The 26,946-nt window shown below is 47.5% G+C and overlaps 1 protein-coding gene across 3 annotated transcripts; it reads right to left on the bottom strand.

Annotated features, from left to right (window-relative positions):
- Positions 1 to 238: 238 nt before the first annotated feature.
- On the bottom strand, positions 239 to 26,946 carry paqr6 (progestin and adipoQ receptor family member VI). Of its 3 annotated transcripts, none has more exons than XM_063041694.1 (8): positions 26,472 to 26,946; positions 23,404 to 23,435; positions 21,902 to 22,029; positions 19,417 to 19,622; positions 9,011 to 9,137; positions 8,004 to 8,100; positions 7,109 to 7,253; positions 239 to 4,771 (listed from the first exon to the last, which is right to left on the bottom strand). In XM_063041694.1, exons 3-8 carry the CDS (start codon positions 21,946 to 21,948, stop codon positions 4,500 to 4,502), a joined length of 894 nt encoding a protein of 297 aa, XP_062897764.1. In that variant the 5' UTR covers positions 21,949 to 22,029; positions 23,404 to 23,435; positions 26,472 to 26,946; the 3' UTR covers positions 239 to 4,499. The 3 variants fall into 3 exon arrangements, with proteins under 3 accessions (XP_062897764.1, XP_062897765.1, XP_062897763.1); XM_063041693.1 differs by having other exon boundaries at positions 240 to 4,771; positions 23,287 to 23,435; XM_063041695.1 differs by lacking the exons at positions 23,404 to 23,435; positions 26,472 to 26,946 and adding an exon at positions 23,043 to 23,239.

Raw genomic sequence — 26,946 nt, 5'->3', positions numbered from 1 at the left:
GCCTTTCAAAATTCAAAATGTTTCAATGAGATCCCCCCTCATCCTTATGAATTCCAGCGATTACGCACCCAGGGTCACCAAACGTTGCCGGTATGATAACCCTTTCATTCCCGGAATCATTCTTGTGAACGCCTCTGGACCCTCTCCAATGCAAGCACACCTTTTCTCAGATGAGGAGCTCAAAACTGTTCACAATACTCAAGATGAGGCCTCAGCAGTGCCTCGGCATCACATCTCTGCTCTTGTATTTACGCCCTCTTGAAATGAATGCTAACGTTGTATTTGCCTTCCTCACCACCAACTCAACATGCAAGTTAATCTTTAAGGTGTTCTGCACAAGGACTGCCAAGTCCCTTTGCATCTCAGATTTTTGGATTTTTCTCCCCGTGTAGAGAATAGTCTACATATTTTTTCATTAGAATTCTTCGACTGAATATTATTTTTACACGATACGACATTTGTATCGGTCACTGCTGCTGTCTCCAGGTGCGCCGAGGTGGGAGCTGACCAAACTATTATCATAATGCCCTGGGTGTCATCGGGAAGGAGGTACAGGGGCATTAGGACATACACCACCAGGTTCAGGAACAATTATTACCCTACAACCATCAGGCTCCTGAACAGAGTGGATAACTTCACTCACTTCAATACCGAGTTGATTCCACAACCTATGGACTTAAGAGCAGTTGAAGAGAAGTTACTCACCCTGAACCATCAGAGTCTTGAACAAAAAAGGATAAGTACACTCATTCTATTTCAGATATTTCCACAGCCAATGGTTTCACTTTAAGGATTCTTTATCTTGTTATTTCATGCTCTCATTATTTATTGCTATTTATTTATATTTCCGTCTGTACAGCTTGTTGCTCATTGATCCTGTTTACAGTTACCGTTCTATAGATTTGCTAAGTATTCCTGCAGGAAAAAAGAATCTCAGGGTTGTGTGTGATCATGTGTTTGTATTCTTATAATAAATTTTGTTTTGAACTTTGAAGGTTGAAATCACTTTCAAAGCTCCCCACAACTGGTTCTCAATGTTATTTATCTGTCTATATATTTAATATTTGCAAGTTTATCTTCTCTTGCACATTGGTTATCAGCCTTTGTGTGCAGCTTCTCACCGATTCTAATTGTATTTGTTTTACTGCAAATGTCCGCAAGAAAATAAATCTGAAGGTGCCATATCCGTATTTTGATAATAAATTTACTTTAAACTTTGAGTTGTGAATAAAGACAATCTATACAAATATTGCTTTAGAAGGCATTTAACAAATGTACTGTTAAAACATCTGCACATCCAGTTTAAAAGCTCAGATAACGCTGGGGATAAGCAGCATTGTTTTGAGAGAGGTTTACTTGTTATCAAAGGAAATGAGAGTTAAGATGTTCTTTTTTTCTTCAGACAGAAGGGCACTGTACAGTTGATAAGGCACCCAGGCAGAGGTAGGAGGTTACAGTGGGGGAGGATGAGGAACGGAGTATAGATGCATGCATACGCGGTCACAGCCCTCTCCGTCTGTGACATCGGCTCCGGGCGATTGGGAGACTGTGAGCATAACAAGCTGCTAAAGGATTGACTCGTTTAACTGGAACGCAACTCTGCCCAGAGCCGAAGCTGAAGAGATTCTGCAGATGCTGGAAATCTAGAGCAACACACACCTAACCCTGGAGGAACTCAGCAGACCAGGTAGCACTTATGGAGGGGAATAAACTCGATGTTTTGGACGGAGACCCTTCATCCTGACTGGGGAATGGACAACTTGCGTTTCAGGAACAGCTTTTCCTCCGACAAGAGGTATCTGAACAGTCCATAAACCGAAGAGTATTAGGACAACATTTTTGTCTCTTTTTTGCATTATGTATTCCCATGGTAACTTACAGTATTTTAAATGTCTTGCATTGTTGTGCTACCGCAAAACAAGACATCTAATGACTTACGTGACTGATAATAAACCTGACTCAGATCCTTATTTCCTCACGCACTGTGTGATCATAGATTCATCGAGACACACAGCGTGGAAACAGGCCCTTTGACCCAACTCATTCCTGCCAGCCAAAGTGACCATCTAGGCTAGTCCCATTGGCCTACGTTTGGCCCATATTTCTAAACCTTTCCGATCCACGTACCTGTCCTACTGCCTTTTAACTGCTGTATCTGCTGCAACCGCTCACTCAGGCAGTTCGTTCCATATACTGACCACTCGCTGAGTGAATAAGTCCCCTTAAAATCTTTCCCCTTGCACCTTAGTCCGTGCCGTCTGACTCTTAATTCCCCAACCCTGGGAAAAATCTGTATAAACATTTGAATAAACTCTTGTAAACAAGAAGAGAAGGTGTTCGAAGCACCCACTGTTCATTCTCCTCCATAGAGTCATTGAATACCTTTTCATGAAACTCAGGTTCTCTAGACCCGGCAACATCCTTGTAAAACCTCTGTGCATTCTTTCAATTTTATTGATATCTATCCTGTTAGTACGTGTCCAGAACTGCATACAGCACTCCAAATTAGATCTCAGCAACGTTTTATACAACTTCAACATAGCATTCTAACTCTGTCAGTCCAGAATAGGCAGGCGACGACTTGTCTCAACCCAGCTAAGAGGAGTCGCCTACCATTCGTTTCCAACTCATCACATGTAGCCCATTTCAAACCAGCTCGCATCCACAGTCCTTTGTTCACCCATCGAGCCAGACAGCCTCAACCAGTCGCTCCTACCCTTCAGTTACCTTGTTACCGGTCGTGTTTAGTAACTGCTCTCTCGTTTTGTGGACCCTCGTACCTTCTTATTTTCACACTCTCCTATTAAAGTTATCGTTTATCGCAGAATTGTCTCTGCTGTTCTGTCTTTGTGTGAAGCCTCTTCTAAATTTCCCGACAAGCTCCAGTGTTCAATAGTTGGATTTAAGAAAGATGCTGTCTAACCTGCCTGGTTCTTCCAGCATTTTGTGTGTGTTGTTCTGCTCAGATCTGCCCGGTGGTGGTGTTGGGGGAGAGGGGCTATGGGCGGCGTCAGGCAGACCCTTCGAGCTGCACCCACCTATTTAACCCTAGCCCAATCACAGAATAATTTACAATGATCAATTAAATTATTAACTGGTACGCCTTTGGAATGCGGGACGTAACCAGAGCAGTTGGAAGTACCCCGCGCGGCAGCGCGAATATCTTACAAACTCCTTACAGACGGTGCCGGAATTGAACTCCGAACTCCGACGTCCGGAGCTGTAATAGTGCCGTGCTAACCGCTGCGCTACCGTGGCGCCCCATCTCCAGGCCTGCCCCGGGTTCCAAGGGGATTGTAGGCTCTAGGAAGGGGGAACTTCTTTAGAACCTGACACAGTCGTTCCAAAATAAGGTGCAAGAGAAAGAGAACACGCCGCACTTCCAACGTGTTCCTAACCATTCAGGGGTATTGTGCTCTAATGGTTAGGGTAAAGTTTTCTAGCGCTTGTGATCCAAGGTTCAATTTCCATCGCTACTTGTAAGGAGCTTGTACGTTCTTCCCATGACCGTGTGCGTTCTCTCGGGTTCTACAGTTACCTCCCGCGTTCTAAAGCCATACAGGGCATCAAAGGGTATGGGGTGAAAGCAGGGGAGTAGGGATGACTGGAAGAATTGGATCAGCCCATGACTGAATGGCCTACTTCTGCTCCTATATCTTATGGTTTTCTAGGTTAGGGTTAGTAAGTAGTGGGCATGCGATGGTGACACTTGCGGGCTGCCCCCAGCACACGTTCAGACTGTGTTGGAGATGGGCAGAGTCTGGCATATTTGAGATACAAATGTTATATGATACTTTCGAGGTCAGTCTTGACTGCAGTCCAGGCCTTACTACATGCAGCAATGGACTGCTTCACTTGTTGAGGAGTTTTGAAGGGAATGAAAAGCAGAACATTCTTTATCTTTACCTTTATCTTCATTTGGAACACGCCAGCTCTGTACCACAACGCTCGCTGATCTCTGAGGGAGGACGGGGAAGGTCAGAAGTCCATTATCAAGCCCCCGTTACACAGTGGCTGATTGGCATCAATGAAAAAATCTTTCGCAAGCAAGCAATTAAATGTGGCTGGACATCCGACAGTGCCCCGGTGTTGGAGATTGAGAAGGAAAAATATTAGTGTTATTTGTCACATGTTCTGTATTTCGAAACATACAGTGAAATGCATCGATGGTTTCAAGGACCAGAACAGTCTGAGGATGTGCAAATGTCGACAGGCTTACCGCACTAGTGTAGCATGCCCACAACTTACTAACACCAACTTGTACGTCTTTGGAATGTGGGAGGAAACAAGAGCATCCGAAGGAAACCCACACGTTCACGAGGAGAACATACAAAGTCCTTTCAGACAGCGGCAGGAAATGAACTCGGATCGCAGGCGCTGTCCTGTCGTATCACTGCACGGTCGGGCTGAACTCCCGCCGAACTCCATGATGCCATCCCAAGGAGAAGTGGGAGGATGTGTGGTCACTGTCCACCGTTCCCCTCACCTTCGCTCTCAACTCAGTCCGTCCTTGACTTGACCTGCTCAGATAGGGCGCTGAGGAGAAAGGGAGAGGAACCAGGCACCAGGGCCAGCAGGCCGATGAAAAAGGAGATGACCAGGAGGTTGAGGAGCAGGGCAGCCAAGGTCACCCCCAGGGTCCCCGCCAACGAGGGGAGTGGGGCGTTGGCCAGGAGCCAGCTCCGACGGCAGCCCATGTCGGTGATGATGGCCTCCAGCTGGAAGTGGGTGCCGGCCACCGCGCAGATATGGAAAAGCTGGTGACTGTGACCTGTGGAAGAGTGTGGGTGGGTGGGATGGGGGAGGGGAAGAGGTAGAGATAGATTAATGAGGGAGGTATTCTCTTGCGCACACCACTGTTGATCTCGCGGCCATTCAGCCCTCACCTTGGGGACACGGGGACCCAGGATATCTCAATCCCAAGGCTTCCGGTGTTGAGAGGCTCTGGTGTGTTGTCACAGCCGACATCCGTACATAAGTTCACAACGGAGTCAACAAAGCAATCCACGACCTCTGGCTCTCCCAACCCGTCTCTGTGGCTCCCTTCGGACCCTAAAGCCTCCAGGTCTGTGACATCCTCCCTTCACTACTCCTCTCCCTGTCTCTGCGACAACTTCCCGCCTCTACTTCCATTCCTCTCTCTGTGACCCTCTCCTGTCCCTACACCCCTCCCCGGCTCTGCAACATCCTGGCTGCTAACACCCTTCCCCTTCTCTTGTAACCTCTTACTTTCCCCTACACCCCTCCTCGTCTCTGTAACCCCTTCCCGGCCACCTCACCTCTCCCTATTACTGTAATCGTCCCTGGCCCCAACACCCCACCCCTATCCCCGTAATGCCATATTGTCTCAGTTTCCCCCATCGTGCCTCCAGCAGCCTGGGCCGCGAGCTCAGGAACTGTCTCCTAACTTCTCGCAGTCCGTTCTCTCATTATTGTCCTTCCTTTTGTGTACTGAGATGGGGAAGTGTCGTGTTTTCAGTGGTCATAGCAATGTAAAATCCGTTGTGTAAACCGTCCCTTAAGGTTATCATAGCCGGGATGGGGAGTAGTGGAGAATGAGCTCCTACTACCTCTTAAATACTCCCAATGGCTCGCGTCTTAAGTAGCCACTGACAACCAAATCTAGCCCCTGGTCTTCCCGTGAGGCTTAGTTACTAAGACCGGCGGAACCATTTCTAATGACAGGAGAAGTGGCAAAGGCGGGCGCCTTGAAACAAGCTGCTTCGGGCAAGTGGAGTTCATCAGCTATGGTTGACTGCTTTCTAGGAGAAAGAAAACTCTGATTTCAAACCTCCGCTGCCTTGCAACTCTACCCTCTCATGGGAAAACTTCGTGAGTAAACTCCGAGGAAAATGCTGCAGATGGAGACTTTAAGGCAGTCCCACGTCGATTTCAACGCTGACTGGCAACTCCTGCGATATAGCTGGTGCCAAGTTGTATCGGTTTCTGCCATTCCCTTTGGATTCATCAGCTGCAGGGAGTGGAGAAGACTGCTGCATGGGTAAGTGGCTTGCGCTTTGTATCGCAGTGCTCTGGCTTGTGACTTCGACAGCAAAGACGCACCATCTATGGTTGACCTGGACCATATGTGTAAGCGGAAGGAACGGGGAGGTGGGTTACTCTGACTGGAGTAATCAGGCCGGCTCTGTTACACACCCACAGAGAAGTCCGAACCACCTCACCCACGACTCCAGAGCCCACTGCAGGGCATTGATTGACAGCGCGGCGAGGAGACGGTTGATGGTCTGCCAGGAGTTATTCGGGTTGCGGGGTAGCGGAGGGGCGGGGGGGGGGGGGGTCCGCAGGCCTCGTCAATAGGACACGGGCAGAACCGTATTGCTCACGGTTTGGGCCCCAATCCCAACGAAAGGAACTCTGCTTTTGAGTGGGTAAAGAACGACCAGTTGGATTCGTCCTGGGATGGGAAAGGTGCGCCTTGAGGATACGTGACCACGGCTCACTGTAGTTTAGGATACAGTTATCACATTCGTAAGTAAGAGAGTGGTTCCCGAAGGCTCGGAACACGGAGTTCAGCCTTTGGGGCGGGGGCGTCCCCTGGAAACTTTGTCACTGCGAATCTTTGAGCTGGCTCTCCCAGCGACTTGGGTTCAATCTGGATTTCCGTCTCTCTGTCTGCCCTGTCTGCCTCTCGCTCGTTCTCTGCGCTTTTGTGCGTGTGCGCGTGAGCGCGCGTCTCTGCGTGAGTGTGTGTGTGTGTGTGTGTGTGTGTGTGTGCACGACCCCATTGGTTTCCCCTGGGTACTCCGATACGTCCCACGTCGCAGAGACATGCAGGTCGGGCGGGGTTAATCGGCGTAAATTGCGCCGGTGAGTAGGTGAGGGTTAGAATCAGGGGAAGCCCACACGAGACCTGTGGGGGAGAGTGCAATAGGATCGATGTGGGATGAGGACTCAGTGGACGGAGGTCTGTGACGCTATGCCCGCATACTGAAGGGATGTGGGGTTTGGGAGGGCGGCAACAGTTAACGGAAAGGCTGCAGTCTGAGGAGAATGTCGCCCCCCACCGAGCTGTCTCTAGACCTGCACACACCACCCCTCAGACCCCCGTTTCCAACTCTCTCTCTGCCCTCCGTTGCCGGACACTCACCGATATAATCGAAGCAGCCAGGAGCCAGGCGTTCGGGCAGGTGGGAGGCAAAGAGGAAGAAGGTGAGGAAAGCGAACAGCAAGTGGCAGTAGTGAGTGGGTACGGAGGTGTTGTGGCTGCAGTCCTCACCCCAGCAGAGGAAGAGCTGTGGGAGGGGAGGGAAGAGTGAGAAGGATAGGGAGGTTAGCATTCCACTCTAGGACCCCAACGCAGCCTTCCCAGGAAGGTTAAGTCCCTGAATGAGGAGAGGGAGGTTGTGCACGTAGAATCTTACATCGTGGAAATAGCCCCTTCGCACTATCGATTCTAGGCTGACCCTCAGCTACTCATTCACACGGTTCAAACCAAGGCCAGTCCAGGAGATGGAGCGCAGGTTCTCGGCTGCCCACTGGGCGGGTCTCACCGATGTGTTTCCAAATGGTCACTGAAACTCCATATCCCAAACCTCACCGGGCATCACTTCCTCCCAGAACATCACCGGGTCATCAGCCCTCCAAAACTCAACCCACCTCACCCGTCCCCGTCCTCCCACACAAATCTCTCCCTTCCCCACATCCAGCAAACCTCGCCACCCATCATCGCTCCAAATTACACCACATCCCACCTCCTCCCAAACCTCACCCATCCCCAATCCCCAAACCTATTAACTGCCAGCTTGTGCTATTCCCTCCCCTCACACTTTCTTATTCTGTCATAATAAGAATATTATTATAACGGGCTCCTTCCTTTCCAGTCCTGGTGAAGAGTCTCGGCTCGAAGCTTCGACTGTTTATTCCCCTCCATAGGTGCTGACTGGCCTGCTGGCTTTTTCCAGTATTTTGTGCGTGTTACTTGGGTGTGTCAGTGTTGGACTTCCCCTCCCTTTCCCTCCACCCACTCATAGAGGTCCTCTTACCCTGTGGAAGAGCGGCAGGTTGTCGAACAGAAAAGGGTAGGTGAAAGCTGTGAGCCGGAAGGTCTTACTGAGTCTGGGCTGCTCGACCTCCAGGAACCTGAGACGCAAACCCACACTCATAGAACATAGAACATGGAACAGTACAGCACAGGAAGAGTCCCGACAGTCCACAATGTTGTGTGGAACTAATTAAGTTCGGAATCAAATGGCCAACTAAACTACTCCCTTCTGCCTACACAGTGGTAATATCCTTCCATTTTCCTCACATGCAAGTGCCTAACTAAAAGTCTACCGGATAGATATGACTCAACCAGCACCCGAAGCAACGGATTCCAGGCACCCCCACTCTCTTTGTAAAAAACAGCTTGCCCCTGACATCTCCTTTTAATTTATCCCCTCTCACCTTAAATGCAAGCCCACTGGTATTAGACATTTCCTCACTGGATAAAAAAAGATGCTGGCTTTCTACTCTATCTGTGCCTCCCATAATCTTATAAACCTCTATCAGATTTCCCCTCAGCTCCACCACTAGATAGTAAATAACCCAAGTTTACCGAGCCTCTCGTTGTAGCACATGCCCTCTAATTCAACCAGCATTCTGACAAAACTCTCCAGCACCATTGCCAAAGCCTCCACAAGCTTCCTATAATGGGGCGACCAGAACTGTATGCAGTACTCCAGAATCGGCCTAACTAGAGTTTTATAAAGCTGCAACATAACTTATTGACGTCTGAGCTCAGCGCCTGGACTAATTAAGGCAAGCATGCCATATGCCTTCCGAATTACCCTAGTAACCTGTGTTGCCACTTCCAGGGATCTCGGGCCAGGTACATTTTAACCAGGGGAGTGAGGGAATCAATGCAGGGGGGCTGTGATCTGGGATCGATATCTGGTTCCCATGATGAGAATCAGATGGATGGCATGCAAAGGAAAAAATGCTCAGTATTTTTTGACAATAATAAACCGATTTACCAATTTAACAGCATCGCCATGGTAACTGTGCCTACCTGGAGTAACAGGAGAGTGTTGTGCAAAGCAGGGAGTTGAAGGCAGCGACGGGGACAAAGCAGGAGTGCAGGGCATTATTAATCCAACTGTCTGCCATTACGTAGGCCCGGTAGGTGATAGCACAGCCTGTGAAACAGAGACAGAGAGCAGCGTTGGTAGCGAGCCAGAACACTTTGTCATACAGCAGGGAAAGAAGGCGAACATCAGTGTACACCAGCCACGGCATGGAAACAAGAAAGCGGGAGAGACAGACAGAGACACAGAGAGTCAGAGAGAGAGACAGGCGGAGAGACAGAGACACAGAGACAAAGATACAAAGAGACAGAGACACAGAGAGACCGACAGATGGAGACACAGACAGGTAGAGAGACAGACAGAGTCACAGAGAAACAGAGGCACAAAGAAACAGACACACAAAGATAGAGAGACACAGAGATAGAGAGACAGAGAAACAGAGACACAGAGACAGAGACAGAGGGAAACAGGGACACAGATACGGAGACACAGAGACAGAGAGACAGAGAAACAGAGACACGGTGAAACAGAGACAGAGACGGAGAGACCGATAGACAGATAGATAGATAGATAGATAGATAGATAGATAGAGAGAGAGACAGACAGACAGGCAGGCAGGCTCTAAAACTACCAAAAACACCAAAAACTACCATGAGATTGATTTTCTCTACTATGAATGCTGCAAGAAAATGAATCTATGGGTATCATTAGGTGACATATATGTATTTTGATTAAAAAAAATTACTCCGACCTTTGAGAGATAGAGGCTGAGAAATAGAGGCAGAGGGAGACAGAAACAGAGAGACATAGAGAAAAAGAGACAAAGGGAGGGACAGAGAGAGAGAGAGAGAGAGAGAGAGAGAGAGTTAGATAGACAGACAGACAGACAGACAGACAGACCGACAGACAGACAGACAGACAGACAGACAAACAGACAAAGAAAGGCGGAAGGAAGAGATCACAGTTTGGCAGTCACAGAGTACACAAACCTACTTTGCATTGGAATAAAGCGAGTTTTTAAAACAGTATAACTATATCGTAGGACATGGTGTCAGAACAGGCCATATAGGGGTAGGGGTGTGGTAGTTGTAGTGTTACGGAGGTTACTGGCTCTTTATTGTGTTCGGTCTGCAGTCCCTAGCCATTGTCCACTGTCCCCACACTGTCCACTGAAGGACATTCAGTGGTTTCAGAGCTCCAGAGTAGCCGGGTCAAGCTAACTAAACAGTAGTTCCTCGCTCCTTCATTAAAAAAAATTCGCAGTCAGTGCTAATCATTCAAACATATGGAATATTGATATACTGGCATTAGAGAGAGTCGCGAGAATGGTTCCAGGAACGAAAGGGTTAAGCGTATCAGGAGCGCTTGAATGCCCTGGGTCAGTATTCACTGGAGTTTAGAAGAATGAGGGCGGATCTTGTTGAAACCTACCCGATACTGAAAGCCCGAGACGGAGTCGATGAGGAGAAGACTCGATTAGCTCTAAGGCCCAATTCTGCTCCTATGTTTTTTGGTTTAATGAAAATCATTTATGGTCTCAGCAATCAGCGTAGCAGTTAGTGTTAACGCTTTACAGCGACAGCTCTAAGATTGGAGTTCAATTCCTGCCTTTGTCTATCAGGAATTTATACCTTCTCCCCATGACCTCTCCGGGTGCTCCGGTTTCCCCCTTCATTCCAAAGACGTTTGCAGGTCAATAGGTCACATGGGTGTAATTGGGCGGCACAAGAATGCTGGGCCGGAGGAGTTTGTTACTGTGCTGTATTACTAAATAAATAGATCATCACCTTAGCAACACCCTTCAAACACCTAAACAACAGGCATCAGATCTTGTAGATTTATTGACTCAGAGTCCCATTAATGTTTGCAGTACTGGCTTATCACCACTGCTAATTTCATTTTGACCTGAGCTGTTGCAGTATCTACAGAGTAACGGACACTGCACCATTGCTAAATCCGCCTGAGTTTTGAACGTCTCTGTAAACTGGCAGAGGATGAAAAGTTGGTACAAAAACAATTCTCTTCGTGAAACATTCTTCTGGTTTGACTCGTAAATGTTCTAAAGACCCCGTCCCGTGAGCGTTACTTAGTGGGAGGCACTGTCATCCTGTAGGCTGCTAATTTATTCTGCCCTGTGCTCAATAACAGCGCTGTGAATCGGGCCTTTATTAGCTGAAACAATGCCCCTGTCTCTCTCAGCAGTTAGAGCCCCTGCAACAGAAAAGCACGCGGGAAGCAACTCGGTAATGGAGCCAGGAACGAGGAAGTGTGGAATTATTATTGATGGGGGGAGAGGGAGGGAGGGAGTGAGCGAGAGAGAGAGAGAGAGAGAGAGAGAGACATGACAAAGACAGGGAGGAAAAGAGAGTGAAAACGAGGGGAGGGAGAGAGAGATAGACAGTGACAGATCTGAAGTGGAGGGGGAGGGGGATGAGAGAAAGATGGAGGATGGTAAGGAAGAGAGTGAGCGAGGGACTTACACGGGAGAAGGAGGGGGAGAATGGGGGGGATGGTAGCGTAGGGTGGGAGTGAGAGAGAGAAGAATACAGATAGTGGGGTGGGAAGGGAGAGAGAAAGGACAGAGAGAGTCGGGTAGGGAAAGGCAGAGAGAGAAAAGGAGAATGACATAGAAAGAGGGGAGGGAAAAAGAATGATAGAGTTAAGGGAGAGGCGGAGGAAAGGGTTGAGCGAAAGATGGAGAGACACGGGGAATGGGGAAGAGGCCATTAAGATCATAAGACAGAGGAGCAGAATTAGGCCATTCAGACCATCGAGTCTATTTCGACATTTCGTCATGGCTGATCCATTTCCCTCTCAACTCCATTCTCCCGCATTCTCCCCGTAACCTTTCGCACACGCCTTGACTTATATGAACCTATCAGCTTCCACCTTAAATACACCCAATGACCTGAACTACACAGCCGCCTGTGGCTTTGAATTCCACATATTCAGCACCCTCTAGCTAAAGAAATTCCTCTTCATGTCCTTTCTAAAAGGTCATACCTCCATTCTGAGGCTGTGCCCTCTGGTCCTAGACTCTCCCACCACAGGAAACATCCTCTCCACACCTATTCTGTATAGTCCTTTGGGCATTCGATAGGTTTCAATGAAATCACCCCTCTATCTTCTAAACTCCAGCGAGTACAGGTCCAGAGCCATCAACCGATGCTCACGTGATGTCGTGGTGAGCGTTGACAACGACTGAACTCAGGTGCGGAGGAACAACGGACGACTCGGATGTAGAGACGGAACCAGGGCGTTATACATCGGAATTGCAACAGGGCATCGGTGACATAAGTGGGCGACACGGCAAGGCAAATAGTTCTGAACTTAAGGACTCCATGGCGAGTGTTAAACGGGAGTCTGCATTGTAATCCCAATAAGCGGAAAAGGGCCAGTCTTAATTAGCGTGACAAGATTAAACGGAAGCATAAGGGCTTATCGACTCTCGTAAGACCACAATTAGTAAATACAGGTGCTCCATAAACCCAGAAGTCCAACGCTCCACGGTACGACACAGAGGCCCGCGGGGCTCATGACATTCGATAAGCTGTTCATTCCCCGAAATATCCTTGTGAACTGCCTCTGAACCCTCTCCAATGTCAGCACGTCCTTTCTTAGATAAGTGGATCAAAACTGCTCACAATACTCCAGGTGAGGCCTCACCAGTGCCTTTTAAAACCCGAGCATTACATCCTTGCTTTCAGAGTCGGGGAGTCAGGGAAAAGTACAGCACGGAAACAATCCCTTCGGCCCATCTAGTCAGCGCCGAACCATTTAAATTGCCTACTACCATTGACCTGCACCGGCACCATAGCCCTCGATACCCCTAACATCCAAAATGATCTTAAACGTTGAAATCGAGCTCGCATCACCACTTGTGATGGCAAAGCACATCCCACACTCTCACGACCATCTGCATGAAGAAGTTTCTCCTCATATTTCTTTTAAACCTTTCACTTTCACCCTTAACCCAACCTCAGTGGAAAAAGCCTGCGTGCAATTACCCTATCTTTACCTCTCATAATTTGGTATATCACTATCAAACTTCCTCTGAATCTTCAACGCTTCAAGAAATGAAGTTCGAACCTATTCAATCTTTATAACTCAGGTCCCCCAGACCCGGCAACATTCTTGTAAAATTTCCCTGTACTCTTTCAACCTTACTTACATCTTTTCTGTAGGTAGGTGACCAAAACTGCCCACAATACTCCAAATTAGGTCTCACCAACGTCTTATACAACTGAAACATAACATCCCAAGCCAATATGCCAAAAGCTTTCTTTACGACCCAATCTACCTGCAACACCACTTTCAATGAATTCCGGGATGCCTTTGTTTTACCGCACACCTAAGTAACCTACCTTCACTGTGTTAGGCCTACGCTGGTCGGTCCTACCAAAGAACAATGCCTCGCGCTTGTCTGCATTAAATTTCCTCTGACACTTTTCATCTGGCCCAGATCCCGCTCCAGGCTATGGTAGCCTTCCTCGCTGTCCACTACACCCGCAGTCTTGGCGTTATCCACAAATTTGCCAATCCAGCTAACCACATCATCCAGATCGTTGACGTGGATGACAAACAACAGCGGATCCAGCACCGATCTCTGCGGCACTCCATTAGCCACAGGCCTCCACTCAGAGAGGCAACCATCTACTACTACTCTTTGGCTTCTCATGCAAAGCCAATATCTAATCCAATTTACTACCTTAACTTGAATACCGAGTGACTGAACTTTCTTGACCAAACTCTCATGCCAGACCTTGTCAAATGCCTTGCTAAAGTCCATATAGATATCATCCGCTATCTTGCCTTCAACCAATTTCATGATAACTTCCTCTAAATACTCTATACGTTTTTGGTTAGACATATCCTACCACACACCATATATATCCAAATACTTATACATCCGGTCCTTTGGAATACTTTCCAATAACCTTTCCACTACTGATGCTTGGATCATCGGCCTATAGTTTCTTGGTTTCTTTCTTGAACAGCGGAGGACTGGAGGGTTGGCTATCCTCCACCTCACCTGTCGCTGAGGATGATATAAGTATCTCTTCTCGGGTCCCGGCAATTTCTGCACTTGTCTCCCGCAGTCTCCGAGGAACACCTTGTCAGGCCTGTTGATTTATCCACCCCAATTTGCCTCTGGACGGCAAACACCTCCTCCTCTGTAATCTGTAATCTTGAAGTAGATGCCGCTTTGTTGCATTTTATAGACTCTGTGTTCATCTCCTGAGTAAATACAGATGCAAAAAAATCTCTTATGACCTCCCCCACTTTTTCGGCTCCACAGAGAGATTACCATTCTGATCTTCCAGAGGACCATTTTTGTGCCTTGCAGTCCTTTTGCTCTTAACGTATCTGCAACACCCCTCGGATTCTCTTTCATCTCGTCTGCTAGGGCATTCACATGCCTTCTTTTCTTTATATTCCAGTCCTTTCGAAACGAATGCAAAAATTGTGTTTGCATTCCTCACCACCGCCTCAATCTGCAAATTCACTTTTGGGCAAACCTGCACGAGGACTCCCAAGTCTCTTTGCACCTCGGATTTTTGACTGTTCTCTATGTCTTTACTTTTTCCACCGAAGTGCATGACCATACACTGTATTCCATTTGCTCATTATTTTAATCTGTTTAAGTCCTTCTACTGCCTCCTACTTTCTCAATACTGCCTGCCTCTGCACCTATCTTCGTATAGCCCCCAAACTTCGCATCAAAGCCATCTACTCCGCCTACCAAATTATTGACATACAACTTAAAAAGAAGGGTCCAAGCAATGACTCTTGTGGAACACCATTAGACACCCACGACCCATCAGAAAAGTCTCTCTTGCTTCTTGCCAATCAACCAGTGCTCAAGTAAACCATTCCGACTTGGCCTACTTTATTATAAACCTCCAAGTATCCCGAAACCACATCCTTAACAGTGGACTCCAGCGTCTTCCCAACCACTAAACTTAGGCTAACTGGCCTAGAATTTCTTTTCTTCTGCCTTTCTCCCTTCTTGAAGAGGATTTGCAATTTTCCAGTCATCTGAAGCCATTCCAGAATCTCACGATTCTTGAAACATCATTACTGATGTCTCCACAATCTCTTCAGCTACCTCTTTCAGAACGCTGGGGTGTAGTTCATCAGGTCCAGGTGAATTATTTACCTTCAGATCTTTCAGTTTTCGAGGGAACTTCTCTGCAGCAATGGCAACCATCCTCACCTCTGCCCCATGACACTCTGGACATTTGGCCGTGCTGCCAGTGTCTTCCACAGTGAAGACTGATGCAAAATACTTATTCAGTTCGTCCGCAATTTCCTTGTATCCATTACTACCTCTCCAGCGTAATTTTCCAGCCGTCCAATGCCCACTCTCGCTTTTACTTTACTCTTTACATATATGAAAAACTTTCGGTGTATAGTACTCTTCGAAATTGTTGGCTTACCTCTCCCCCGTGGCTTTTTTTATAGTTGTTTTCTGTTGTTTTTAAAACCTTCCCAATCCTCTAACTTCCACCTGATATTTGCTATATTATATATCTTCTCTTTTGCTTTTACGTTGACTTTAACTTCCCTTGTCAGCCAAAGTTACGTCAAGGGTGTGGAAGCATTGGAAAGGGTACAGAGGAGATTTACCAGGATGCTGCCTGGTTTAGAGAGTATGCATTATGATCAGAGATTAAGGGAGCTAGGGCTTTACTCCTTGGAGAGAAGGAGGATGAGAGGAGACATGATAGAGGTGTACAAGATAATAATAGGAATAGATAGAGTGGATAGCCAGCGCCTCTTCCCCAGCGCACCACTGCTCAATACAAGAGGACATGGCTTTAAGGTAAGGGGTGGGAAGTTCAAGGGGGATATTAGAGGAAGGTTTTTTACTCCGAGAGTGGTTGGTGCATGGAATGCACTGCCTGAGTCAGTGGTGGAGGCAGATACACTAGTGAAGTTTAAGAGACTACTGGACAGGTATATGGAGGAATTTAAGTTGGGGGTTTATATGGGAGGCAGGGTTTGAGGGTCGGCAGAACATTGTGGGCCGAAGGGCCTGTACTGTGCTGTACTATTCTATGTTCTATCCTGCGCCTTCCGAATTGTTCCCAGAAACTCCAGGCATTGCTGTTCCGCTGTCATTCCTCCACTTTCAATCAGGTTCGGCCAGCTCCTCTCTCATGCCTCTGTAATTCCCGTTACTCTACTGCAATACTGGTACTTCTGACTTTAGGTTCTCCCTTTCAAATTGCAGGGTGAATTCTATCATTCTACCACTGCCTCCTAATGGTTTCTTTACCTTAAGCTCTCTTATCTGATCTGGTTCATTAAACCCAGAATCGCTGATCCCCTAGTATGCTCAACCACAAGCCGTTCTAAAACGCTATCTTGTTGGCATTCTACAATTTCCCTCCCTTGGGATCAACCTGCATATTGAACCAACCCCCACCCCACCACCATGATATTTGTATCAATGCCCTTTTGACATGCCTTTTCTATCTTCGGTTGTAATTTGTAGCCCACATCCTGGCTACTGTTCTGAGGCCTATATATAACTCCCATCAAGTTCATTTTACTCTTGCAGCGTTTTAACTCTACCCACAGGTAATCCCATTTTATGTCATGCCTTTCTAAGGGCGTCCTGCTTTTCAGCGTTCTACCTAGGTCACCAAATTCTCTCTTCAGGCCTTTCCCAATTCCATCTTCTTTCAGCCTCAACTCAAAGATACCCACAACGTCAAACACGTAAATCTCCAACTCCGCTGCTAGATCATCTTCTTTAATCGGTATACTGCGTGCATTCAAATATAACACCTTCAGTCCTGCATCCATCACCCCTTCCAATTTTGCCCCCCTCTTTTGCACTGCAAGTCATCTTACCGACTGAAACTTTTTCCTATCACCTCCACATCCTTCCTGACCATCTCACTACACACTGCCTCTACTTGTAAACCCTATCACTCCGGGACCCATCTTCCCCCAAATTAGTTTAAACCCTCCCCAAGAGCTCTCCCAAACATGCTCGCAAGGATATTGGTCCTCCTCGAGTTCACGTGTAACCCGTCCCTTTTGTACAAGTCATATTTTCCTCAGAAGAGATACCAATGATCCATAAATCTGAAACTCTGCCCCAGCACCACTTTCTCAGCCCCACATTCAGCTGCCAAATCATCCCATTCTTACCCTCACTGGTGCGTGGCAAAATCAGCAGTCCAGCGATTACCACCCCGGAGGTCCCGCTTTCCAGCTTTCTACCTAGCTCTCTAACTTCTCTCTTCATGACCTCCTCGCTTTTCCTACCCATGTCATTGGTGCCTTGATTAAATACATTTTCTTATTTTATTTTCTGACCCCTCACATCACCTCATCCCTCTCATTCTCTGTCACTCCCTCCAGTTTCCAAACCTCCACATCTTCCTCTTGCTCCACCCCTTCCTAACTCTGTAACTTCATCCATGAGTAGAGGACAAGGGTGGGGCCTGATAGCCTGAACAGATTATAAAACCATAATATATAGAGCGGAATTGGGCCATTTAGCCCATCGAGTCTGTCCACCATCCCATCATTGCCGATTTATCATTTTTCTCAATCCCATTCTCCTGCCTTCTCCCAGTAACCTGAGACACCCTGACTAATCAAGAACATATTAACCTCCGCTTTACCCGATGACCTGGCCTTCACGGCCGTCTGCGGCAATGAATTCCACAGACTCTCTACCCTCTGGCTAAATAAATTCCTCCTGTCTCTGTTCTAAGTGAAAGTTCTTGTATTCTGAGGCTGTGTACCCTGGTTCTATACTCCCCCCACTATAGGAAGCATGCTCTCTACGACCATTCATTTGAGGTCTGACAATAATTGTTATGTTTCATTGAAGTCCTCCCCAGCCACACCTCCCATTCTTCTAAACTTCAATTAGTTCAGGCGCAGAGCCATAAAATACTCCTCGTACACTAACCCTTTCATTCCCAGAACAATTCCCGTGAACCTACTCGACTTTCTGAAATCGGTGTACAGAAGGGCGCAGCGGAAAGAACTGGATGAGAGGCAGAAGCAGGAGGAGGCCGCTCTCCCCTTCGGAGCTTGCTCCACCATTCAGTAAGATCATGTGCACTCTCTCCAGTCTTTGCTCCACCTTCCCTACCCCCTCAGCTCCCCGTTGTTCGTCAGATTTAATGCTGGAAAAGCTCAGCAGGTCAGACAGCGGCGGTGGAGAGTGAAGCAGTACATATTTAGTCCCTGAGACCCTTCATTAGACTGGGCTGTGTTGATAGACAGAGGGACCTTGCGTGATGAGGGGTGGGGTTCATGTACTTCCTCGAAAATGTTGTCGGAACAGCATGCAAAAATGCAGCTACCCCCCCCCGCGACACTTTCTCTTCTCCCCTCTCCAGTGGGGCAGAAGATACAAGAACCTGAAAGCACACACCACAAGACTCAAGAACAGCTTGTATCCCACTGCTATAAGACACAAGAGAATCTGCAGATGCTGGAGCTCTAGAGTAACACACACAAAATAAAGGGTCAACATTTCGGGCAGAGACCCTTCGCCTGTGCTCATGAAGGGTCTCGACCTGAAACGTCGACTGTTTATTTCTTTCCATCGACGCTACCTGCCCTGCTGAGTTCCTCCAGAAATTTGCGTCTGTTCAACTGCTATAAGCCCGTTGAAGTGATCTCTTGTACGATAACATGGACTCTTGACCACACAATCTAACTCGTTGTGACCTGGCACTTCATCGTTTATCTGCACTGCCCTCTTTCAATAACTTTTACACTTTATTCTGCCGTTGTGTGACCGAGTCTAGATCAGTGCACTCTATAATGATCTAATCTATACGAACAATATGCAAGGCATATCTTCGTACATATGACGATATCAATAAATATCCTGTGCCACGGTGTCCCTGGGGAAGGAGTACACGATATCCACAGGTCCAAAGGGGGATTTAGAACATAGAACAGTACAGTCAGTGGATGACTTTCGGACTACGATGTTGTTCTGACCTTTTAATCTACTCCAAGATCAATCTACCCCTTCCCTCCCACATATTCCTCAAATGTCCCTAATATCTGCCTCCACCACCACCCCTGACATGCTACCTATTCTTGGTAAATCTCCTTTACATCCTCTCCAAAGATTCCTCATTTTTTCTTTCATGTGGCGATAGAACCAACCACAATGAGAGCGCAGGTGAAGTAGACAATTTATGAACCATAGCCCGCACGTCTTTGGAGTGTGGGAGGAGGTCGGAGCAACCCGTAGAAACTCATGTGGTCACGGGGAGACGTACAAAGTCCTTACAGACAGCGGGGATTGAACCCCGTTCTCTGGTGCTGTAAAACATTACTCTAGCTTCTACGCTACGGTGTCATACAGTACAGAGGGAGATGGGATATGAGGACGTACCCAGGCTGTATAGGCTGAGGGCTCCATAGTCGAAGAAGTAACATACGTGCCGTGCGTGAGCAGACATGGTGCTGAAGGTGTGGGCACAGCTGGAGGTGAAAGGGTAGAGGCAGCTGACGCACAGGTAGACGAGAAGGGGCCAGGCATACGGCTCGTTGCAGAAGTCCACGGAGTGCCACAGCACCAGCAGCCGCCACAGAAAGTACCTGCCAGAGACAAGAATTAGAGGTCAACGTGAGCTGGCGGGACAGGAAAGGGGACTCGGTTGAACGCACAGTCCCGAGGCACCAACGGACGATTCCCACCCCACCCCCAACCGCAAACCCTTCACCGAATTAAGGCAGGGAACGCCGAGATACTCATCAGGTCAATCAGTGTCTGCAGGGGAGAGAGCGAGCCGACATTTCACCCTCTAGCAGCGGCTTCAACCTATGCGTCTCTTTGCAAAACCATGGGATCGGGCTGTGCCTAGCAATGTAGAATGAGCCACAATCCCGTGACTTATGTTCTATGCTGGTCTCTCTCCCTTCTGTTTTTCTCCACTCCTCCATGTCCCTCGCTCCTCTGTGTTCCTCCGCCTTTACACCAACCTCTGCTTTCCAGTTCATAGTCACCATGGGGTTGAAAGCACCATGGGTCTCTGGGAAGTCTTTCTTCCACCAACATAGAAAACTTTCAAAATTCCCTCTGTCGTTTTCAGGTCCATTGTGGAACTTGGTTCCACTAACCTCAGTAACCCCGCTCTAAATCGTGTAACCTCCCTTCACACCTGTATCCCGCGACCGTGTCACTCCTCACGACCTGTGTTCCCTCCTTTGACCTGTGTGACTTCTTCTGATATATGTTTACTCCTCTCTGACCTGTGTAACCCCCGCTTCCCTGCATGACGTCGTCGAACTCTGGAACACACCTAGACCCCAGTATAACCTCTCTAACCTCAGTATAATCTCATCCTACTGTTGTAAACCTCTCCCTGAGCCCTGTAACCCCCTTTGACCTCTGTAACCTCCTCCGACCTCAGTAAAACCTCTTCTATCCTCTAATTCCTCCCGACCCTGGAATCTCCTCCGACCTCTGTAAACCCTTCTGATATCAGTGTAACTCCCTTTGACCTGAGGATAATCCACTGACGTCAGTGTAACCTCCTCAGATCTGTGTACCCTCCTCATCCTACACACTCTCCAATATCTCTGTGAGCTCTGCCGGCCTCTTCATTCTCTGCTCGCCCTCCATTTCTAGCCTCCTGCTCTTCTTTACCTCTCAATGTATGAATCGTTGACAGTTAATTTCCCACCTGACCTGCTGAGTTCCTCCAGCATAGTGTGTGTGTGTGTGTGAAACATAACATAAGAACTAGGAGCCGGAGTAGGCCACCTGGCTCGTCGGGCCTGCTCCGCCATTCAATAAAATCATGGCTGATCCGACCATGGTCTTATCTCCATCTACCTGCCTTTTCCCCAGAACTTTAATTCCCTTTACTGTACAAAACTCTATCCAAAGTTAGCTTTAATATATTTCTGAGGTAGCCTCCACTGCATCATTAGAACTTTCATCCTTTTATACACATAGCCCTTCCCGTAAAGGAAGTCATTCTGTTAAAATCACTGCTGTACCTGTACCTGCATATTTTGTTCATGTTCTCAGTCCATACGGCCATAAAGCACAACAGCACTGAAACACACACAACATGTTGGATGTACTCAGCAAGTTAGGCAGTATCCATGGAAAGAGTAAGGAGTCGACGATTCGGGCCGAGACTCTCCTTCAGTCCAGGACATTTCCATAGATGCTGGCTGAGCTGCTGAACTCTCCCAGCATTTTGTGTGCGTTGTTTTGGATTTCCAGCATCTGTAGACTTTCTGGTGTTTGCGAATTATCATTCTGTTCATCGAACTGCATCGAGGTAACAACCCTCCACACCCCTCCTATCCATGTATGTAGTTATGCAAACCTCTCTCAAGTCTTAAAATCAGACTCAAGCTCACCACTTCCGCTGGCATCTCATTCCACACTCACGCCACTCGCTGAGTGGAGAAGCTCCCCCTCAGGTTCCCCTTAGGTATTTCATCTTTCACCCTTAACCCATGGCCTCCAGTTCTAGTCTCACCCAACTTCAGGGGTAAAAGCTTACTTGCATTGGCCGTATCTATATCCCTCGTCATTTTCAATGACTCTATCAAATCTCCCCCCATTCTCCTGCACTGCAGGGAGTAAAGTTCTAACTTTTTCTAGTTTAATAACAAATGGCCTTTCACTCCTAACACTTTCCCACTTTGTAAAGGAACCTCAGCTATTCATCAATCCCACCGCCCCTTTGCAGGCAGGTTGGGCTCTCCTCAAAACTTGCGAATCTACTTATCGCCGGTAGGATGAGGCAGGGAGAGGAGAAGAGAATGCGAGCACGGAGCAGAGGGGCCCCTGAGCCTCTGAGCTGTTGCTGCCTGCGGTATCTCCCCCGACTGCCATGATTGGCTCTGACACGTACCAGGTGGGGAGGAAATGGGTCCAGATGTTGAGCGTCTCGTTCGTCATTTGGAAGGTGCTAAGGAGGCAGTCCTTGGCAGAGCTCTGTGGGTTACGGTAGCCGCTCACAATTCCATCCTCTCGGAAAACCTGGGGAGGTGCGTGGGGTGGCAGCACAGAAAAGACAAAGTTATGGCAGTCCAAAATTTCCCCAGAACCCCACGCACTGGAAATCCCCGAAGCTCCCCACAGCCCAGGAAGCGCTAGACACGGGATTGGCTAATTTATGCACAGCACGATCCCACAGATAGCAACGCGACTCTTCGTAAGTGCTCTAGTGATGACTAGAGGATAAATATTGGGCCCAAACTTTTGATTTACCACCATTGCTCACTCTAACCCCTCCAACAGGTTGATGGGAGAATGGTTCTAAAATAAAGTCAAACTTCGCAAGTCCCAAAGTGCAGCACTCCTTCCTCTCCGCAACCACGGTGTGACACTCCCTCAGTATCTCCTCTCCCACAACGTTCCCTTCCCCCAGTATAGCTTAACGCCAGTAGTTCAAGACTGAGACTTAAAATCTCAAAGTTGAACAAACTAACGCCCTTCGGACTGAAGGCTGGTTAGCAGAACGTGGCAGACACAGACCACTGGAATATGCTCAGGATAAGAAATATTTGTGATATCTCTTTCTGTGTCTTGTGTTTGTTTTTGTTATTCACAACTGAAGTGTTACGTATTAATGTCTGGTGAATGTGTGTGGTTGTGAGCAAATATGTGTACATATGTGTGTATGAGCGAGAGCGGGAAGTTGGGGGGGGGGCGGAGAGAGAGAGACGGGGGGGGGGCGGGGGAAGGTTACCTAGTGACTCGCTGACAGACCTAACAGACTGACTTTGGAAACCTGCTGTCTGCTGTGAGGAGACTCCAGGTGGTGAGTGCCAGAATCTAAACTGTGAATTGGCAAAAAATGAATGGGGAACATTAATATAGCAATTTAACAATTGAACTAAAAATGTATCCAAAGATATGTGGACAGGTTTAACAGAACAAGTAAATTGAATACAGAATATTGTTTTGGAGTTACAGAACACAGAAACGGGCCCTTCGGCCCATAATGTATATGCCGACCATACCATATCCATCTACACTCGTCCCCTTACCAGTACTTGATCTTTAGCCTTCTAGGCCTCACAAATTCTAATCCTTGCCTGACGAAGGGTCTCGGCTCGAAACGTCGACTGTACCTCTTCCTATAGATGCTGCCTGGCCTGCTGCGTTCGCCAGCATTTTTTATGCGTGATCCTTGCCTTGATCTACTTTGATTGACGCATTGAAATCAATGTGTGGGTTAACTCTCTGTATTAGAGATTTTTTTAGAGCAGATACCCGTTACCTTGGACTTACTTTGGGTACTTGGTGATTGCTTAATAAGTGGGGCAACTTAACAGTTAACATCTTGGAGTCCTGTGTCCATACACAAAACCTGTACCAGAGGATCACCGAAGTTGTCGGGTGCCTCACCTCACCTTCTCTTCCTCAGCTCCATTGCTGCCCTGCGGAATTCACAGCAGAGATAGGTTAGAACAAAGGACGAGAGCGTGAAGTCCCAAACAGTAAATCAAGCACACTCATACACACAGTATCTCCAACAACGATCATGGAGCAGGATTGGGATATGGCTTCACGCAACGTTGGATCTTGAGAGAGAGAGAGGGCTTCCAGTAATACCATGGGCTCTTAACTTGGCAAGCAGCCTCATGCACTGGACCTTGTCATAGGCCTTCTGAAAGTCTAAATATACAAGATCCACTGCAGCCCATTTATTTATCCTACTTGTAATCTCCTTAAAGAATTCAAACAGGTTCGTCAGGCAAGATTTTTCCTTAAGGAAATCATGCCGACTTTGTTCTATCTTGTCCCGCATCTCCAAGGACTCCATAACCTCATCCTTAACATTTGACTCCAACATCTTCTCAACTACTGAGGTCAGGCTAACTCGCCTATAATTTCCTTTCTGCTGCTTTCCTCTTTCCTTAAAGACCGCAGTGACGTTTGCAATGTTCCAGTTCTCTGGCAGCATGCCAGAGTTCAATGATTTTTGAAAGATCATTTCTAATGCCTCCATAATGTCTACCGCTACCTCTTTCAGAACCCTAGGGTGCAGTTCATCTGTCCCTGGGTACTTATATACTCTTAGGTCTTTCAGCTTTTTGAGCACCTTCTCCTTTGTAATAGTAATTGCACTCACTTCTCGTCCCTACACCCTTCAACAGCTAGCACACTGCTAGTGTCTTCCACAGTGAAGACTGATGCAAAATACTCATTTAGTTCATCTACTATTCTTTCTCTAGCCTCATTTTCCCATGGGTCCTATATCCACTCTCATCTCTTTCTTTTTTTAAATACTTGAAAAAGGCTTTTACTATCCACTTTGATATTGTTTGCTGGCTTGCTTACGTATTTTATTTTTTCCCACCTCATGATTCTTTTAGTTGCCCTCTGTGGGTTTTTAAAAGCTTCACAATCCTCTGTCTTCCCACTAATATTTGCTTTGTTATATGCCCTCTCTTTTACTTTTACAATAGTTTTGACTTTCCCTGTCATCCACGGTTGTACTATTTTTCCATTTGACTATTTCCTTGTTGTTGGCATACATCTATCCTACAACTTCCTCATTTTCCCCAGAATCTCAGCCATTGCTGCCCTGCTGGCATCCCTGCCAGCATCTCCTTCCAACTTCCTTCGGTCAACTCCTCTCTCATACCATTGACATTTCCTTTACTCCACTGAAATAGTGTTACGTCAGACCTTACTTTCTACCTATCAAATTTTAAGTTGAATTCAATCATAGTGTCATATCTGTCTTCTAAGGATTCCTTTACCTTAAGCTCCCTTTTCACCTCCAGTTCATTACATAACACCCAATCTAGGAAAGCTAATCTCTTCGAAGGCTCAACAGCAAATGCTCTAAAACGCCATCTCCTATGCATGCAACAAACTCTCTCTCTTGAGAACCATTACCAACTTGATTTTCCCAATCGACGTGCATATGAAATCTCTCACGGTTATTACTTTTGACACACCTTTTCGATTTCTCCTTGTAATCTGTGGTCCGCATCCCAGCTAATGTTGGGAGGCCTTGTATATAACTGCCATTAGGGTCCTTTTGCCCTTACAGTTATTTAACACATCCCACAAGGATTCAACATCTTCCGATCCTATTCCACATCGTTCTACTGATTTGGTGCCATTCTTTACAAGTGGAACCACAACACCTCCTCTGCCTACTTTCCTATCCCCACGTTACACATGTAACCTTGAACATTCAGCTCCCAACTACAACAATCTATCAGCCACGATTTCAGTGATAACCTCAACATCATACCTGACAATCTGTGATCGTGCAACAAGATCATCCACCTTATTTCTTATCCTCCGTGCATTGTGCCCCAGTGACTCCGTGTGTTAGATCTGGATATTTCAATACAATTTACTATATGCCTACAACTCACCAGAGGCTGCTGGTAAATTAGGCGAACAATATTTTTATCAAAATAAACTTTACCCGTAAAGAAAAAAATACAAGAATAATCCGGCCAATACCTTTTCATTCTTACGTTCCTAATCAATGTTTTAAGTACTGTTCTATTTCATTCCTTTAATACCAATTGGACTGTGGGCATTTATGTGGCCCCCTGGGGGTGGTATACTACTGAAAAGGTGAGGTGCTTACGCATCCAGTCCGGGCCCTCTCTCCAGTGGCGGTAGAACCCTACAGTGCGCTCCTCCCTTTCCGAGCTCTTGTAGTAACTGCTCCAACTTCAGTGCGTCACTTAGCACGTACCCGTGCAACCCGGAATGCACCAGCCCATTGTCCCTGATTTACTGGAACTGAGTTAATTTCATGGGGGCATTTGAACACCAGCGATATCTCTTCTGGGTCCTTGGTGACAGTCTAGATGAAGCAAGGATGTCAGATTTACTCCTGATTCATCAGTAAACTAGGTATGATCTACGCGAGGCAACCATGGATACTAGTTTTAAACGTGTTCAGACTTGTTTATTTCAGTAAGCTTTAAATCCACAGCTGGCCAGAGGGGATTCGAACTCCCATCTTCGGGGCGACGGCCGGGCCTGGTAGCTCTCAGGAACAGATCTAATCACGTGGCACTCTCTTGGCTTCATCTGGTCATCTGGACCACCCCTCCGATAGCCTGCTCCAATCACTCCCATCCCGCTGCCATCAGGACAACCGCGTGTTCCCACCTCCGAAACCACCGGATCTCCCCATCTCCTCCCGCCACGCCCCTCCTGACAAACTTCAACCATCCCCTGCCCTCATATCTCCTGACGCCTGTCACTACAAGAACTTTATCTCGTGTTTCACTTAGGGTAAAGTCTGAAAGCAGCAAGTTACCAACGGCGAAATCCTTACTGGATATTTTAAGTAAATTTTTCGCAGGGAAAGAGAACACATTGCACCCGCGCAGTTAGCTTCTTTCTCGCGCAAACAGTTACAGCGGTTAGACGTTTCTGTTGAGTCGTACACTTCAGGGAAACGGTCTGAAAAGGGCTCAGCGGGGTCTCACCAGTATGCAGAACGGGGAGTCACCTCCTCCTATTCGGGACTACTCGTCCCGCGGGGATCGTGGCGTTTCATGGTGCCTGTTGGGAACGGCTTTACTGATCAAAGTGGCCAACTGTCCGCTCACCGCGTCTGTGTCACTGGGAATCAGTCGCCGCCTTCTGGAAGAGGGCTGATTGGAGGAAATGTAAAGACGGGGCCCCTTGTTTTCCTAGGAGCTGCCGGAAAAGAAAGCAGCCGCTTAAAGGGGCAGCGTCCCACCTCCATCGCAGGCGCTGCAAACGACAGGATTGACTGCTGCGGTTCCAGGGGACAACGAGCACTTCTTTAGAAATCCGGTCGCCAGAATTTTAAAGGGTCTGTCCACTCTGTCTGAATTCCAACCCGATTCAACAGTACCGTGTTGCCACTCCGGGAAACCTCCCTTTCCCATTAAAGGGGCAGGGTCTTCTTTCATCTGGTCCCTCATACTCCGGTGG

The sequence above is a fragment of the Mobula hypostoma genome, chromosome 2 (assembly GCF_963921235.1).
Source record: "Mobula hypostoma chromosome 2, sMobHyp1.1, whole genome shotgun sequence".
In the NCBI taxonomy this organism is placed as follows: domain Eukaryota; kingdom Metazoa; phylum Chordata; class Chondrichthyes; order Myliobatiformes; family Myliobatidae; genus Mobula; species Mobula hypostoma.
This window is presented reverse-complemented; position numbering and strand designations above follow the sequence as displayed.